Below are 15,456 nucleotides of genomic sequence, written 5' to 3'. Positions count from 1 at the left end.
GCCCCAAGTGTTTTGGGGCCACGTGGTGGGGTACCTGCAACTTCTCTTGTGGGGGTTCTGCAGAGAAAGCGCTTCTTATAGAGAAAGCAGGAAAGAGATAGTGCAGCCGTTGAGCCTCAACAACGGGGGAGTCCAGTTGAAGGATCGTGGGTGTCATTGGGCTGTTCTTGCAACTTTATGGGTATGTTCAAAGGTTTTGGAGATAAAGCAAGGGGGAGACATGTTTTCAGAATAAAAACCAGCTACATGGTGGAAGGGCCATCCTGGCTGCCTGGTCCTGTCGGGGCCCTTCCTTTTCGAAGGCTGGGGTGGGGGGCTCCGACTTGCCACCGACACACCTCACCGTGGACAAAGATGAGGTCAGAACCCAGGTACCCATCCCTCCTGGAACTACTGTTACAGTCTTTCCTTCTTTTTTTTTTAAAATAGAATTCACTGTGGCACTTAGTTGTCGCTGTGGCTGTCACTGACATGTGGGCTTTGCAGGTCTGGAGGCAGCTGATGAAGATAAACTTCCCCGTGGAGTATGGCTGGAAGGAGTCCTTGCTGGAGGACTTGGAAGGGAGAATCAAACAGGTACCAGAAATTGGGGTGTTCCTTTTGGGGAGCGCTTTGAGGAAGCCAGACTGTTTGTACCCACCTAGATGGGAACGGTGCGTTTGGATGGACAGCGCTAGTGTGAGCAGAGCGCGTGGTCAATGTGACCTTGCATTTTTGATCTACCCTTACTGGTTTGACCAAAGGTGGCATTCCAGCAAAGAAGAAGGGAACGGGGCCTTGCCACCAGGTGAACCCTAGGCATGGGGTGAGGGGGGTGAAGCGCCCTCATCTGCAGTAGCTCCAAGTGGCCTGTTGATGACACAAGCCTCACTAAACCCAGTGACACATGGGGAAACAAAAATGTTCGTTTTTTTTTTAAGATTTTATTTATTTATTCATGAGAGACACAGAGGGAGAGAGAGAGAGGCAGAGACCCAGGCAGAGGGAGAAGCAGGCTCCAGGCAGGGAGGCCAACATGGGACTCGATCCCGGGATCCCAGGATCACACCCTGGGCTGAAGGCAACACTGAACCGCTGAGCCACCCGGGCTGCCCAAAATGTTTGTTTTTAATTAAAGCTTATGACCGTAAGAAGATTAGGGTTTGTTTTTATAGGATATGAGGCATTAATGTGTAACTGTTAAGTAATGCTTTGTAGGAAAGTAGGAACAAGGGAAAATCACTTATTTTTCAAAGTTTACCTGTTTTTGCGAGCGGCGGGGCCAGCTGCTTATCCTGCAGAGCAGGAAGGGAGGCTCTGAATTGGGGCCTCGTCTGTGTGATGGGCATGAGTGGGGAGGGGCTGGGGGACACGGTCAGTGCGGGGCGGGAAGTGGAATCCCGGGGACCCGCCACCATGTGGGGGAGGTGGAAATAAGGCGGGTGTCCTCATCGCCCGGAGTGTTGGGGTGCAGCCGCCAATGCGCTCCCTGCTCTTGCAGGAGAAGCCTTTCGACCAGATCTGTATCTTCTGCGGCCCCCAGTGGGATGCCAGGGGGCAGGAGGATAGTGTGTCAAAATGCTTCGAGAAGTGTGTCGTTGAAGCAGTGAGCGCAGCCATCCAGGTGAGTGGCCCCTCCCACCCGGGAGACGCGGGGTTCGCAGCAGGGGTCTTCTGACATTGGGACCTGGGGGGGCATGTGCCCGCTGGTCCTGAGCCCCGCTGGCAGCGCTGGCGTGGCCACCGGGCGTCCCCCTCCCGGCCCTGGAGGAAGGGTTCTGAAGTTCGGTGCCCTTGACCGCCTCCCCGAGATGCCGCTCAGCTTCCCGCTGCTACAGGTAACGCGCCACAAATCCCGAATCCGGGTGACCTCGGCTGGGGTCACCAGTGCGCAGGTCCTGCGGGCCTGTGGTTCCGCGTCTGGGCGCTGGCTGGGCGGGTGTGGGCGGAACACTCCACGGGCTGACCGAGCGGAAGAGAAACGTGTGAAGTTGAAAAGGTTCTGGGAAATCATTTAGGGTTTTCTCTGCCGGGTGGGAAACCTTCTGCCCCAGGCTGCCTCTCAGGGACACCTCCTGGGACCGTGTGTGTGCTTTAGAGTTTTGTGGGGTTTTTTTTCCACATTCATTTACCTTTTATTACAATATATTATTATAATTGTTCTATTTTGTTATTAGGGGTTTTTAATACATGAAATGACGTTATAGGCAGGTAGAAATAGTCTTACTTCTTCTTTTCCAATCCGGATGCCTCTGTGTCTTGTTCTCGAGAGCCTCCGGGGCAGACATCCTTGCCTTGCTCCTCATCTCGGGGGTGATGTCCTTGGTCCGGCGGCGGTGAGGGTGGCAGCAGCTGTGGGCTTCTCACGGGAGCCTTTCCTCAGGTGGAGCATGTTCCTTTTATCTGTGCTTTGTTGAGGGTTGTTACCATGAGGTGGCATCGGATGTTGTCTGAAAGTTTTCTGCATCTCCGGAGACGATCCTATGTTGTCTTTTTCTTTTTTTCTTTTTTTCCCTCTCTTCCCTGGATACGATGTATCACAGTTACAAATTTCTCATCTTAAACCAACCTTGCCTCCCTGGGAAAAATCCCAGTTGGTCTTAGTATAATCCTTTTTATATGTTGCTGGATAAAACTTTGTTGTTTTTTTTCTTTCTCGGTATCGAAAAGTTTCTCTTATAAACTAACCCTAACTACCTTTCATTTTTATTCTATTTTATTTTTATTTATTATTATTTTTTTCTAACAAATTCCTGAAAATTTCTGTAAAAGCTTTGAACCCAAAGAAGGGGAAGACACTTTGTCGCTTGGCCGGGGGACCCAGAAAGGAGAGTTAAAATACGTGTGCTGTGTGTAGGCAGGCTTTCAAAAAGCCCGTCACAGGTCAGAATTAGGGTTTACGACAGAGTCTATGCATATGAATTTTTTTAAGATTTTATTTATTTATTCATAGATACAGAGAGAGAGAGGCAGAGACACAGGCAGAGGGAGAGGGAGAAGCAGGCTCCATGCAGGGAGCCCGATACGGGACTCGATCCCCGGTCTCCAGGATCACACCCCAGGCTGCAGGAGGCGCCAAACCGCTGCGCCACCAGGGCTGCCCCATATGAATCATTTTATGCACATTACTTTTGGTGCTTTTTATGGTAAGTCCAGGGAAAAAACATGGGAAGTGACGGCGAGCCAGAAGGAGAGGGGGCATGGCGTGTGCGCGTGTCCGCATGGCCCGTGCACGCCTCTTTCTGCGTGTGTGCATATGTGTGCCCGCCCATCTCCACGTCTCTGCTGTTGGTCACGTGAGGAGTCAGCACACGGGGAAACAGGAAGGTCTTGGGGAAAACGAGGTATTTTGTCCTCAGGTTGCTTGAGGCTCTGTGGAACGAGCCACAGTGGATTCCTGGGGTGCTATCGGACGAGTGATTTACTTCCATTATTCAAAAGCAAACCAATTTAAAAAAAAAAAAACCCTCCTGCATTTCTCTCTGTCTCTGTTCCTTGTCTTACAGAATCAGACCAGTATTCTAGAGAGGATCTCTTACCACAACCTGCAGAATTTCGGCACCCTGGTGTCGGCTGTGATCACAAAGTCCTGGCCGAGGAACGAGGACGCCCCACACTACCTGGATGAGGTCTTGGAGCACCTGCTCACATGTCCGGACATCAAGCATCTCTTCAAATTGTGCAGTACGTCCGTGGGGCTGCTGGGAACGCCGGCTCCGCCTGCTTGCCCGACCCCCGGGGGGGGGGGGTGGCAGACGGTTCCACCTGATAGGACAGGTTGGTGTTCGACAAAGGAAACAGACCCGAGGGAGGAACCCAGGGGACTCAGGATGTGCCATCTGGTGAACGAAAGCCAGCCCCAAAAGCCACCATCCCCTGAATGCCAGCCATGCCCCAGCCACCGTGGCGACCCTGAGACGGCCCTGAAAGATCCCCGTCCTCCAGATGGGGCTGTGCTGTGCGACTTACCCGAGGTCTCGGGGATGCGTGTTAAGGACTAAAATTCAAACCCAAGCCTGTCTGGCTGTAGAAACGGCTCTGATATTCTGAGGTCAGCGTCAACGTCCGATCCAATGTTGACCTTTGAACAGAAGACCAAGTACCGTCTGCTTCTTCCTCCCCCACCCTCCGTGCCCGAGTGTTTCGGTGGGGGAGATAGATATCGCCCCAAAAACATTATATCCAAGTGTGTGTGTAAGTCGTCAGATTCAGATGTAGTGGGAAAGCACTGGATTCGGAACGAAAAATCCCAGTGAGATGATTCGCGGTCTCTGTTCCATCGGATGATGGGGACAAAAGCTGAGCTCGTTGCGTGCGAGTGTTGTGGTGGCGACAAAATAAGATCGTGGATGTGGGATTTTTATGTACATTATTGAAAGCTACTTGCTTGAAAAGGTTACGTTCGTGGGGTTTTTTTTTAATCTTTAAATTTTAATGTTTTAAAAAAGATTTTATCTATTTATTCATCACAGACACAGAGAGAGAGGCAGAGACACAGGCAGAGGGAGAAGCAGGCTTCCTGCGGGGGGCCCGATGCAGGACTCGATCCCAGGACCCTGGGATCACACCCTTGAGCAGAAACTCGACTGCTGAGCCACCCAGGCGCCCCTGCGTTTTGGTTTTTTTTAAATTAATAGACACTTTTAGGGCAGTTTCAGATTTACAGGAAAATTGAGCAGAGTGTACAGAGTTCCCGTATTTTTACCTGCCTGCCCCCCGACACACATAGTTTCTCCTGCTCTTCATGTCTTGCTGTGTTGGGGGACATTGGTGACAACCGATGAGCCAATATTGGTACATGATTATTAACTGAACTCCACAGTTTGCGTTAGGGTTCCCTCTTGCATTAGGGCTCCACCCTCTGTGAGTCTGGACAAACGTATGACGTGTGTCCACCTTTGTGATATGCTACAGAATGTCCCACACTGTCCTGTTCGTCCGTCCCCCCACCTCCCTGAAGCTCTGCCTTTCGCAGAATGTCGTACGGTGGGAGTCGTCCAGTCTGTGGCCTCTTCAGATGGGCTTGTTTCACTTAGTGATGTGCATTTAAGTCGCTTCCACATCTTGGGGCGCCTGCGTGGTGCGGCGGTTGAGCCTCTGCCTCTGGCCCAGGTCATGACCCCGGGGTCCTGGGACTGAGTCCCGCATCGAGTTCCCTGCCAGGAGCCTGCTTCTCCCTCTGCCTGCGTCTCTGCCTCTCTCTGTGTGTCTCTCATGAATAAACATAAATAAATCTTTAAAAGAAAAATAATATCCAGCCTGCTGAGTGGGGAGCAGGTTTTAAAACCCTAAGCAACGCGGCTCTCTTGGCTGATTTCTGCCCTGGGAGGAGTCGTCTTCATGAACAAGGTCATCTGGGAAGCCCGCCAGGCACACGTAGAACCTGGTGAAGGGCGAAGCATGTCCAGAGACGCCCGGTGACCTTGAGTTGGCCTGTGTGGAAGTGGGGGCCCAACGGGGAGGCTGTTGGGGACCTCCGTGCTTTTCAGAGTCGGGGCGAGGGGCGGGCCCCCGCTGCTCTCACTCTGTCCTCCATCTGATCAGGAACCAACCAGAAGATATTAGCCAACATCACCGAGGACAGCAAGGAGCTGTGGGCTACCGGCAACTCTGTGTTCAGGGAGGTCGGCGAGGACCTCGTGCACGGCACCATTTTGGTCAGACACCTGGAGCTCATCGAGAAGCACACGGATCAGTTCCTGGGCATCTGGGAGTCCAGTACGTTTCCGAGTGGGCTCCGGCCGCAGGTCCGCGTGCGATGACTGCGCTGGCCCGGGGGCTTCGTGGGGGGGTGACCTCTGTCATCTTCACGGTGAGCGGCTCTTCCCGTCAGTTAAGTGGAGACGGGACGGTTTCTAATCCCACGGAAACCGGTGAGAAAGTGGTCAAAGGGTGACCCAGGCAGTGTCACCGTGTCCCTCCCCGTGGCCGTGAGTGGCTCCAAAGGGCCGTGGAGGGGATGGTGGCCACCCATGGGAAGGCCCCGCTCCCACTTCCACTGGGTCACTCCTTCCTTCCAGAGAGAAAGAGTCTTTCATCCCTGGAGAACGAACACAACGTGGAGGAGGTGCTGGTCTGGAGAATGGATGAGCTGAGCTCTCTGAAGAGGGAGAAGAAATGTGTGAGCAGTCTCCTGAGCATGTGCGAGAAGGTGAAACAGCTGGTCCAAGGTGATGCTCGGAGTTAACACGAACGACACCGAGGGGCCCCGGGGCCTCGCGCCACACGGCAGCCTCGGGGCAGCAGAGTCCCCTTTGCTGTTTCTCCTGCCGCCCCCCACCCCCCATGGCGCTCCGACACCCCTTCCCCGCTCGGGCTGGGGCATCGGCCCCCGTGGGACACGAGGGCTGGGCTCTCTGTGTCCCCTGCGCACACGGGCCCCCCAGCCGCCCCCACGCCCGCTCCTGCCAGGAGCGTCCCCAGCAGATCGGCGTTCAGGGCTCCGTGATCCCGGCTGCGTACATGCACCGTCCACAACCATATTCTTCTTCTGTTTCTCGCGCCAGCTGGGGTGTCTCTGGAGTTAAAATTCTCACCTTCTCAAACGCTCTGCTCTCAGTGCAACCCCCTGGCTCTTTATGGACTGTCTGGATTTCCTTGCCAAACAATCAGTTAGATCTTCCAGAAGGATCCTCCCTCGACTGGAGGGCTGTGGTTCTAGAACCTTCCTTCGCCATCCTAGGGGTTTCCTTCACATCTCTCCCCGACTAGATCTATTTCTCAGACCCTGGGACGCCCCCCCAGCCCCCCGCCCGGCTCTCTCACTCCTGCGTTTTAGTGCAATGAGTTCTCCCTCCCTCCCCTCCCCCCGAGAGAGGGAACAGATCTTGAACCTTTGCACCCCTAAGGATGTCTGCCCTCGACCAGGGTGACCCCCGGGCCAGGGGCGGAATTACAGCAGAAATCCTGCAGGTTCTCGAGTGCGTTGCTGCATCGCCCTGCACTGCTGAGGATCCAGATGCGATTCTCCCCACCGGCCTGTGTGTGTGGCCTGCGTTCCCTCTCCGGAAGCTCTCAGATCTTTCGGGTCTCCCGCTTCTGAAGCTTCAGGGGATGTATCCTCGGCGGGAGTCCTTTCCATCCACCATATGGGCATGATGGGGAGGGTCCTGGTCCAGGAATCCACGTCCTTGACTCCTGGGCAATTCTCGAGAATTAGTTGAGTGGTTCGCCTTTCTCACATGGGACCGCGCCATTGGGTGCTGGGCCTCCCGGGGTGCGGTCGCTGGAACTTTCCTAAACGTCCTCTTCTGCTGCCCGTCTCTTTGGTTTTCGCTCTGCTGTTGGAGAAATTCTGCAACATGACTTTCAGCCTTTCCGCTGGTTTTCGTTTCACTTCACATGTGGGTCTGGTTTAGAAGAGGAACTTCTCTTGTTCTCTGAATGACCTTTTCTATGTTATCCTGTTCTTGCTCACAGCTGCAGTTGTCTTTTCTGAGAGTATTTGCATTTTTGGTTTAGAGGTGTTCCTTCTTTTTTTTTTTTTTTAAGATTTATTTATTTGAGAGAGAGAGCAAGCGCGCAGGGGGAGGAGCAGAGGGAGAGGGAATCTCCAGCGGACTCCCCGCTGAGCAGGGAGCCTGACGCAGGGCTCGATCGCACGACCCTGAGATCACAACTTGAGCTGAAACCCAGAGGGGGATGCTCAACTGACTGACGGCACCCCCCAGGCGCCCCTAGAGGTTTTCCTTGTCTTTTGTTCCCAGACTTTCCTCTTTCCTCCGAGTTATCTTCATGTTGCCATGTCTGCCTTTCACAGTAAAGATTGTCCATGTGTGTCTGGGCATCCTTTTTCTGTTTGGATGAAGAGAGGGGCCGGCAACCCTAGGGAAGACCCTGAGGGTGGTGCAGCGGGGCCTGCAGTGGACACGTGAGGTCCTCTCCCAAGGGGTGGCCAGCCCTGCGGTCCCCACGCTAGCAGCTGTCACTGGCTGGAGTGGAATGGGCGGCCGGCCCACTACCTAGAATGGGGTGGGCATGAAAGTCCGACCTCTTCTCCAGCCTTTCCAGCCAGACCCTCCCCACTTCCTCAGCAGCTCCCAGCTCCAGCGGCCGAGCGACCGCTGCATATGCCATCAGGGAACCCAGAGCCTTCCTGCTTCCCACCTCCCCACTGTGGGCTGGGGGTCCACACCCCGGGGCCCAGCTCAGCCTTGGCCACCGCTGTACATCTGGGTTTTTACTCCTCCCTGCTCTGGCTCTGGGCATCTTTTCTGCTCCTCCTAGCCCAGCCGGTTTATGACTTTTCCAAGACCACGTCTGTGCTAGCACTGGAGTGCGGGATGTGGGGAGGGAGTGAAGCAGGCAGTGTCCACACTGCCATCAGCGCCCAGAAGCGACTGTGCCTGCTTTGTTGTGAGAGTTCATGAACCAGCTCGGGGCAGGGAGACAGATGGGTTCTTAGTGAGGGAAACGGCCAGCACGGGTGCTTATATGAGTTTCCTGATGAGCAGCAAGGACAGTACATACGGGGAAAGTAAAGTGAAATGGTGTCTCAAGCAGAGGTTTGACTTCTGATTTCCTTTGTGGTTTCAAAGTGGATCTGGAAAAGATGGTGGAGAAAAACTTGGAAGATCTGGGCAGTAAAAGACTGTGTGACATTGTGACAGTGAGGCTGTCGTCCAGCTTCCTGGACATGAAGAGGACAGTGCATTACAACCTGAGTCCCCACATCCAGGAGATGGCCGAGAAGGTGGACCAGCTGAAGGACAGCCACATCTTCCAGGTCTTCTGGGAAAACACCGCGGAGGGGCTGAGAAAGCCCGAGGAGGAGCTGGAACGGCAGATTCTTCAGCTTGAGGAGGTGTATACATACCTGTATGTCCCGTGTTTCGAGAAGTTTATGAAACTGTATGAGGATCTGAGGTCAGGCAAGATCACCTTTCAGGAGGTCAACACTGTCTTCAAGGACTTTGTGAATAAATACAGCAACCTCACTTCCGACCTCCGGACCATGTGTGCCCTGGACCCCAGCGACCAGCAGGACTGGATCGAGGATCGTGTTGCGCAGATCCAGGAGTATCATCACCTGGACCAGGCTGTCAGCTCAGCCAAGGTCATCTTGGAGGTCAAGGAGAATTTGGGCCTGATTGGCAACTTCAATGTTCTGCACACTTTGTTACACTTTGTAAGTTATTTGCCAGGGACCCTCGGGGTGGGGGTGGGGGTGGGGGTGGGGGTTCCCATAGGCTCTCCAGATTCCGGGAGCCGGATAGGATAGGTTCACAGCCTCCCCCAGGAGTTGTCATTTGTGTCTCACCTGACGGTCTGACCGTGCCAAGGTCTTCATTTTTACCTGTTTATCAGTAGCGTGAGTGCTCCTGGCAAGTGAGCGTTTTCGCAGGTTGGCACGAGGGTTGAGAATTTGGGAACGGACAGTGACCCTCTTTCAGTAGCCAGGGATTTGGAAAGAGTAATCCGGTCTCAGCAGGTTAGAGACAGGCGGGAGAGGCCCCTCTGTTCACATCGGCTGGTGCCGGCGAGGTGGAGGTGCGGCCCACCGCAAGCCTCTCGGCTACAGCGGAGGGGCGAGTCCTTTGCTTTGGTTCCTTCAGGCGAGCCTTTGCAAGGCGTCCCGTGACCTCTGTTACAATACAAGAGAATCACTTACGAAGACGATGCAAAGGTAGCACGAAATTTGGAATCGCGCACACATAAGGTTGCATCCCAGCAGCGCGTTCTCAAGTAGGTCACCGCTCTGTGACCGCTTTGTTTCTTTACTTGTAAAATAGGAAAAGTAACAATACGCACCTGGCAAAGGTCTTACCTAAGTCTCTTCTCGGAATGCCAGGTACCGAGGCAGAGTAGTTACCGTGGATCGATGGGGAGACGGCAGTGGGGGCCTCTAGCATCCCAGCTCCTGGACAGGAGCTTCATGCACCTGCCTTTAGCTGCTGCAAGTCCAGGAGGGGCGGGGACGGGGCCTTTGGGATGGTCAGTGCCTTTGCTCCCACCCCAGGGTTCCGGGTAACCGGGTCCAGCCCACAGTAGAGCTCTGTCTTGCAGACTGACAACTTTGACAAGTACCGCCACGAGAAGCTGGAGCAGATCAGCAAGGAGCTTATCCGTGCCAAAAAGCTGCTGGATGACATCAGTGAGACGCGGTCCCAGTGTCTGAAGGAGCTGGCCCTGAGGAAGGAGTTCATTAGCTGGGTCCGGGAGGCTCTCGGAGGTACAGCCAGTCTTTGAGGCTGCTGGGGGTCTGGAGAGGGTGCTCAGATGGCTCACGGGGTGGGTGGAGGGGTTCCTACGCTTGCAGACAGGTCACGCGCTGTGTGAAGAACAGGCATGTCTGCATCCCGTACGTGGGTGTTCAGTGCGTGCCTCATCGACTGTCAGCAGAACGTGCATGATGCGGGCCGAAGTATGTCTTAGGTTCTGGCATAAAATCGATTTCCTTGGTTACTTTTCTTCCCCCACTCTGGAGGCTTGCTGGGTACAGTTGGGGATCACATTCTTACAAATCTTGCCCCCTTCAGCTTTTTCCTCTGGTTGATTCTAACTGGAAAACGTATAAGCTCTTGTGCACAGAAGAGTTCTGATTACATCAGCTCCATTAGTGTTATGTGCATTTCTTTTTTGGGGGGGGAGGGCAAGAGCTTGGAAGGCTTTTCTGCCCTGTGGCCTAGGCGCCTCTGGCAGAGGGGTTGCATGGAGGGGAGCAGGAGGGGTAAGGTGGACGAAGCAGGAAAGGGGGCAGTGGCGGTGGCAGCATTGGTGTGTGGGGCAGGGCGGAGGGGGCGGCTCTCATCTGGAGCCTTGGTGCTCCCAAACGCCCACTTTGACATATATCCTTGGACTAGTTAAGCAGCCCAAGGAGAATTATCTCCATTTCTTTATAGTTCACTGTCAACATAGTACTTACCAGCTGAGCCGGTTTCTTTTGGTATTAAATGGTGACGTTGCGTGGATTACATGAAACAAGTGCACGGAGGCCTCCTGCCGTGTCTGGATGTCCCTGTTGCTTCATAAGGCCAGACATCGGCCGCTGGTGTCAACATCGACAGCAGAAGAAAAAGCAGCCCCAGATTCATACTAAAAGCTGAAAGTGGATCAGACCCTAAAAACCCACCCCGTCCATTTCTAGCCTCGCTAAATGTGGTTGGAGGTCTGACGGGGAGCAGGGGGTCGTGCCGGGGCCGCCCGGGGCTCACCTGCGTGTCCTTTCCCCCAAGGCATCAACGAGCTGAAGGTGTTTGTGGACCTGGCCTCTATCTCGGCGGGGGAGAACGACATCGACGTGGACCGGGTGGCCTGCTTCCACGATGCCGTGCAGGGCTCCGCGTCGCTGCTGTATAAGCTGGACACGAGTGCAGGATTCAACGAGTTCATGATGCACCTCAAAGAAGTGTGGAAGGCTCTGGAGAAAGATCCGCACCTGCCCCATAAACTGGTATGTCTTACTTCTGGCGTCACCCGAGCAGACAAGGCTGTGTATGGGGTCGCTCGGCACCACGAGGGGCAGGACTGCATGTTACCCCACCTGTACAGCAGGTGTTCAAATGAGGTTTGAAACCGGTTTTCCGGGAGATCCCTGGGTGGCTCAGTGGTTTAGCGCCTGCCTTTGGCCCAGGGCATGATCCTGGAGACCCGGGATGGAGTCCCACATCGGGCTCCCAGCATGGAGCCTGCTTCTCCCTCTGCCTGTCTTTCTCTCTCTCTCTGTGTCTCTCATGAATAAAATTTTTTAAAAGTCTAAAAAAAAAAAAAAAAACACCAGTTTCCCTTCATATGTGTAGATGCTTCCTCTCCCTTGTGACATTAGAAAGAGGATTGAGAATTTCATGTAAATGAGAGCAACTTCCATCGTGCAAAATGCACATGGAAAGAAGACTGACGCAGGACCAGTGTTCTGTGCTGGTGATAACTGTTATTTCATTCTGTGTATGGCTCTGTACCTTCCGTATTTCCCACAATTAGTATAATGTCTTAAAATAATCTCTACACCCAACATGGGGCTTTTGAATTGAGGCCCCTGAGATCCAGAGTCACACACTCCACTGACTGAGCCAGCCAGCCACCCCTATAAATTAATTTTTTATCAGAAAAATGAATGAACATGCCAGTTTAAGTAAACTGTGCACCAGGGTCGGCGCAGACCCGTACCGCGTCATGTGGCTAGCGTGCAGAGGCGATGTCTGGCCAGAGCCATCCAGGGGTGAGGGAGGGAAGGAGAGTGGATGGAAGGACCAGATAGAGGCGTCTCCATTTCTGCTGCTGGAGCTTAGGTCTGCACAAAAGGCCTTTGCTGTAGTTTCTCCCGAGTGTTTCTGGTTGGGCGTGGGGTCCCCAGAAGCGCACTTAGAACGTAAGGCTGCATTGCCCAGCTCTACCCAGCATCCCCCCGGTCTGGGGGCCCAGCAGAATGAAGCTCTCCCACCGTCCTGTCCACGTGCCCCCAGGTGCCAGCCAGGCCAGTGGCCACTGGTGGGGAACGCGGACCCACAGCCCATCACATAAGAGCAACACTGTGGGACAGGGACCACGAGGGGCAGCTGGGGAGGAGGGGCTCGCCCCATGGAGCAGAGAGGAGGCACCACAGGAAGAAGAGAAGGAAGGTTGCTCACACCTTGGCCTGTTCCCCTCCCATCCCAACAGCGTGACTCTGCCAGGAACTTGGAGTGGCTGAAAACCGTGAGGGAAAGCCACGGGTCAGTAGAACTCTCTTCCCTGTCACTGGCGACAGCCATCAACACCAAAGGCATCTATATGATCGGGGCCCCCACAGATGGCCAAAAGGTGAGCCGCCCTGCCTCCTGGCACAGCTGGCAGTGGTTGTGCAGGCTGCTGGAAATGGGGCGGGTGGGGGGAGGACCCTGCCTCCAGAGAAACACCCTCTAAGCATGTGCGGCTCCACAGATCTCCCCGGACACGGTTCTGCAGTTGCTCCTGCCCGAAAGCCACGGAGACCATGAGGAGGTGCGAGTCTACTCTTTGGAACAGCTCAAGGAGCTTCTGAACAAATTAATGCTGATGTCTGGCAAGAAGGATCACGGCAACGTCCAAGTAGAGGTGTTCTCCAAGGTGAGGACTCGTCGGGGCGGAGCAGGTGTCTGGAGCTTGTGTTTGGGCCGAGGGCTCTCGCGGCCCAGTGGCTGGAGAAAGTCAGAAGGACTTGAGTTTGGGTTAATTGATAGGAAGCGCTCTGCTTTAAGTGCATGGAACGGAGAGCTAGCAGGTCCGCAGAATGCAGGAACCCCCATTCTTGACCCCAAGAGACGGCCGAGCTCCGACAAGCCCTGTGGTCGGTGGTCCTTTGTTAAGGTGCACAGACAGAATTGTCCTCAGCCCCCAGGAAGGCACTTCTCTTGCTTCACTCACCCTGTAAGTCAGTGAGAACCCACAAAGACTAGAAGATGTAGACAGTCATTCTTCATCGGAATCAAAAGTGAACCATGTAGACAAAGGAATACCATCGTACGTAAGAGACTCCAGACGTTGTGCTGTGTTCTTGTCTTTCAAGGGCGTTTGTACCTTATGACGACAGCCTTTACCCTTATCAGAGAGTCCCTCCTGGAAGCTGATTATGTAAATGGGGAAATAAGGTGTCTGGGATTACCCCGGGGCCCTCGAGGCCTCGAGGCCACACAGGGAACCAGTCGAAAGACGTGAACCCAAGTTCTTCAAATTAGAGATCAGTTCGCGTCATTCTAGATGGTTGTGTCCCCTCTGACGCAGCCCTGTGAGATCTCCCGCCTGGTTCCGTTTCCTACAGGTGTTCTCCAATGTGCAGAGGCTCGTCCAATCCTTCATAAACCTTTACTGTGCCGGAAACATGCTGTTCAGGGCCTGGAAAGCCGAGGTGTTCTGCTCCCCCCGGCACGGCGTCTCCCTTCGGATGGACTTCTGCTTGACGCTCATAAACCAGCTCAAGGGCACTGGGCCGGTGGTCGAGCTGTTGGAGGCTGTCAGCAGGCAGATGGAGGACTTCCTGGACCACTGGATAAGCTTCGTGGCAGAGAAGCGGGCTAAGCACTTTTATCTCAACTACTACACCGCCGAGCAGCTGGTGTACCTGAGCACACAGCTCAAGGAACCGAAGCCCAGCACCGCCGCCCTCACCATGCTGTCCTTCATCAAAGGCAACTGCACCCTGAGGGACGTCAAAGAGGCCCTCCGGGAGTCCAGTGGCAAGGCCGCCAGGCACCACGAGAGGACAGCGGCCGAGGGATTGAGGCAGGCGCTCCCGCACGAGTTCAGCCTGGTGGACAAGCTGCGGGCCATCCTGGAGCAGTCAATGGCGTGCATGAGTGCCTTCCTGCCCCACTGCCTGGACCTGGAGGCCCTCGGCCTCTATCTGGCCTCCCTGGCCCGCATGAACAGACACCCGGTGGAGCGGGACCTCCCCAAAGGCCTGCACGTCGGCCAGCCCAACCTCATCGTCTGTGGCCACTCGGAGGTGCTGCCGGCGGCCCTGGCCATCTACAGGCACATGGAGAACGAGCCCCTGCCCACCTTCGACGAGATGCTGCTCTGCACCCCGGGAACCACGTTTGAGGAGGTGGCGCTGCTCCTGCGCCGCTGCCTGACCCCAGGCTCCAGGGGGCGCGGGATCTACAGCCTGCTGTACGCGGACCTGCTGAGCTACGAGGTGGCCTGCCAGGCGGAGACGCTCTTCCTGCACCTGTGCTTGCAGGCGCATCAGGGTGACTTCCAGCTGGTGATGATCTGCGACTCCGAGCGGGAGCACTGCCACCTGCCCTCGGCCTTCAGCCAGCACAAAGTCCTTATCACCCCCCAGGCGTCCCTCCAAGACATCCAGGCCTACCTGGCTAAGCATTTCCAGGTGCCCGAGAACATACCGTCGGCTGCTGATGTGTTCCGGGACCGGATGTGCGTGGGGGTTGTGACCTCCAAGAGAGCTGGCGTTGGTAATGACAGCTCCTGGGTGGGTGGGCCCCCCGGGACCCAGGGACCCTCTGACGGCCCTTCCCCATCCAGCAGGGGCAACTCAGACGGAGCTTTCTGTAGGAGGGGGAACTGAGTCTCGGAGGTTTTGATCCTGCAAAGCTGTAAATCGGGGCCCGTGCTGGGACGGGATGCCCTTTCTCCCTGGGTTTCACGCTCTGGCGACTCCAGGGAGCCAAGCCACCTTCCTCTCAGCAAGCTTCTCAAAAGCTCCTTCTCTCTTAAACTCTTTTGGCCACTTTCAGGTTGATACGGGTCTTGAGAGCCGAGAGAGGTGTGACTGCTTTGTCTTAGGAAGAAACAAATGTCCCTTGACTTCCCTTCGGTTCACTTTCTCGTGTTAACAGCACTACTCTCTCCGTGTGCAAAAGCTGCACCTGCACCTGCTCTCCTCCCCCAGACATGGGTGGCGCGGCCCCTGCCCTCCCATTCAGATCCCACCATCCATCCCAGCAAGGACAGTTGAGGGTTCAAGAGTACATTTTTTAACCATGATGTTATATTGCGTCAGTTCTGAATTTTGCACAGAGAAGTGACCTGTTCTAAATGTTTCTGGGGACGCCCGGGTGG

The 15,456-nt window shown here is 54.8% G+C and overlaps 1 protein-coding gene across 5 annotated transcripts in view; it reads left to right on the top strand.

The window, feature by feature from the left end:
* The window catches only part of RNF213 (ring finger protein 213), a 97,610-nt gene that overhangs the window by 35,450 nt on the left and 46,704 nt on the right, over positions 1–15,456 (top strand). For all 5 annotated transcript variants that reach the window (XM_072746414.1, XM_025999910.2, XM_025999909.2 and 2 more), the window contains 11 exons: positions 487–576; positions 1,481–1,603; positions 3,486–3,663; positions 5,524–5,697; positions 6,000–6,149; positions 8,517–9,106; positions 9,985–10,150; positions 11,154–11,371; positions 12,577–12,717; positions 12,838–13,002; positions 13,694–14,849. In XM_072746414.1, coding sequence (XP_072602515.1) covers positions 487–576; positions 1,481–1,603; positions 3,486–3,663; positions 5,524–5,697; positions 6,000–6,149; positions 8,517–9,106; positions 9,985–10,150; positions 11,154–11,371; positions 12,577–12,717; positions 12,838–13,002; positions 13,694–14,849 — 3,151 coding nt within the window. The remainder of the gene's footprint in view (positions 1–486; positions 577–1,480; positions 1,604–3,485; positions 3,664–5,523; positions 5,698–5,999; positions 6,150–8,516; positions 9,107–9,984; positions 10,151–11,153; positions 11,372–12,576; positions 12,718–12,837; positions 13,003–13,693; positions 14,850–15,456) is intronic.

Source organism: Vulpes vulpes, chromosome 2 (genome assembly GCF_048418805.1).
Source record: "Vulpes vulpes isolate BD-2025 chromosome 2, VulVul3, whole genome shotgun sequence".
Lineage (NCBI taxonomy): Eukaryota > Metazoa > Chordata > Mammalia > Carnivora > Canidae > Vulpes > Vulpes vulpes.
This window is presented reverse-complemented; position numbering and strand designations above follow the sequence as displayed.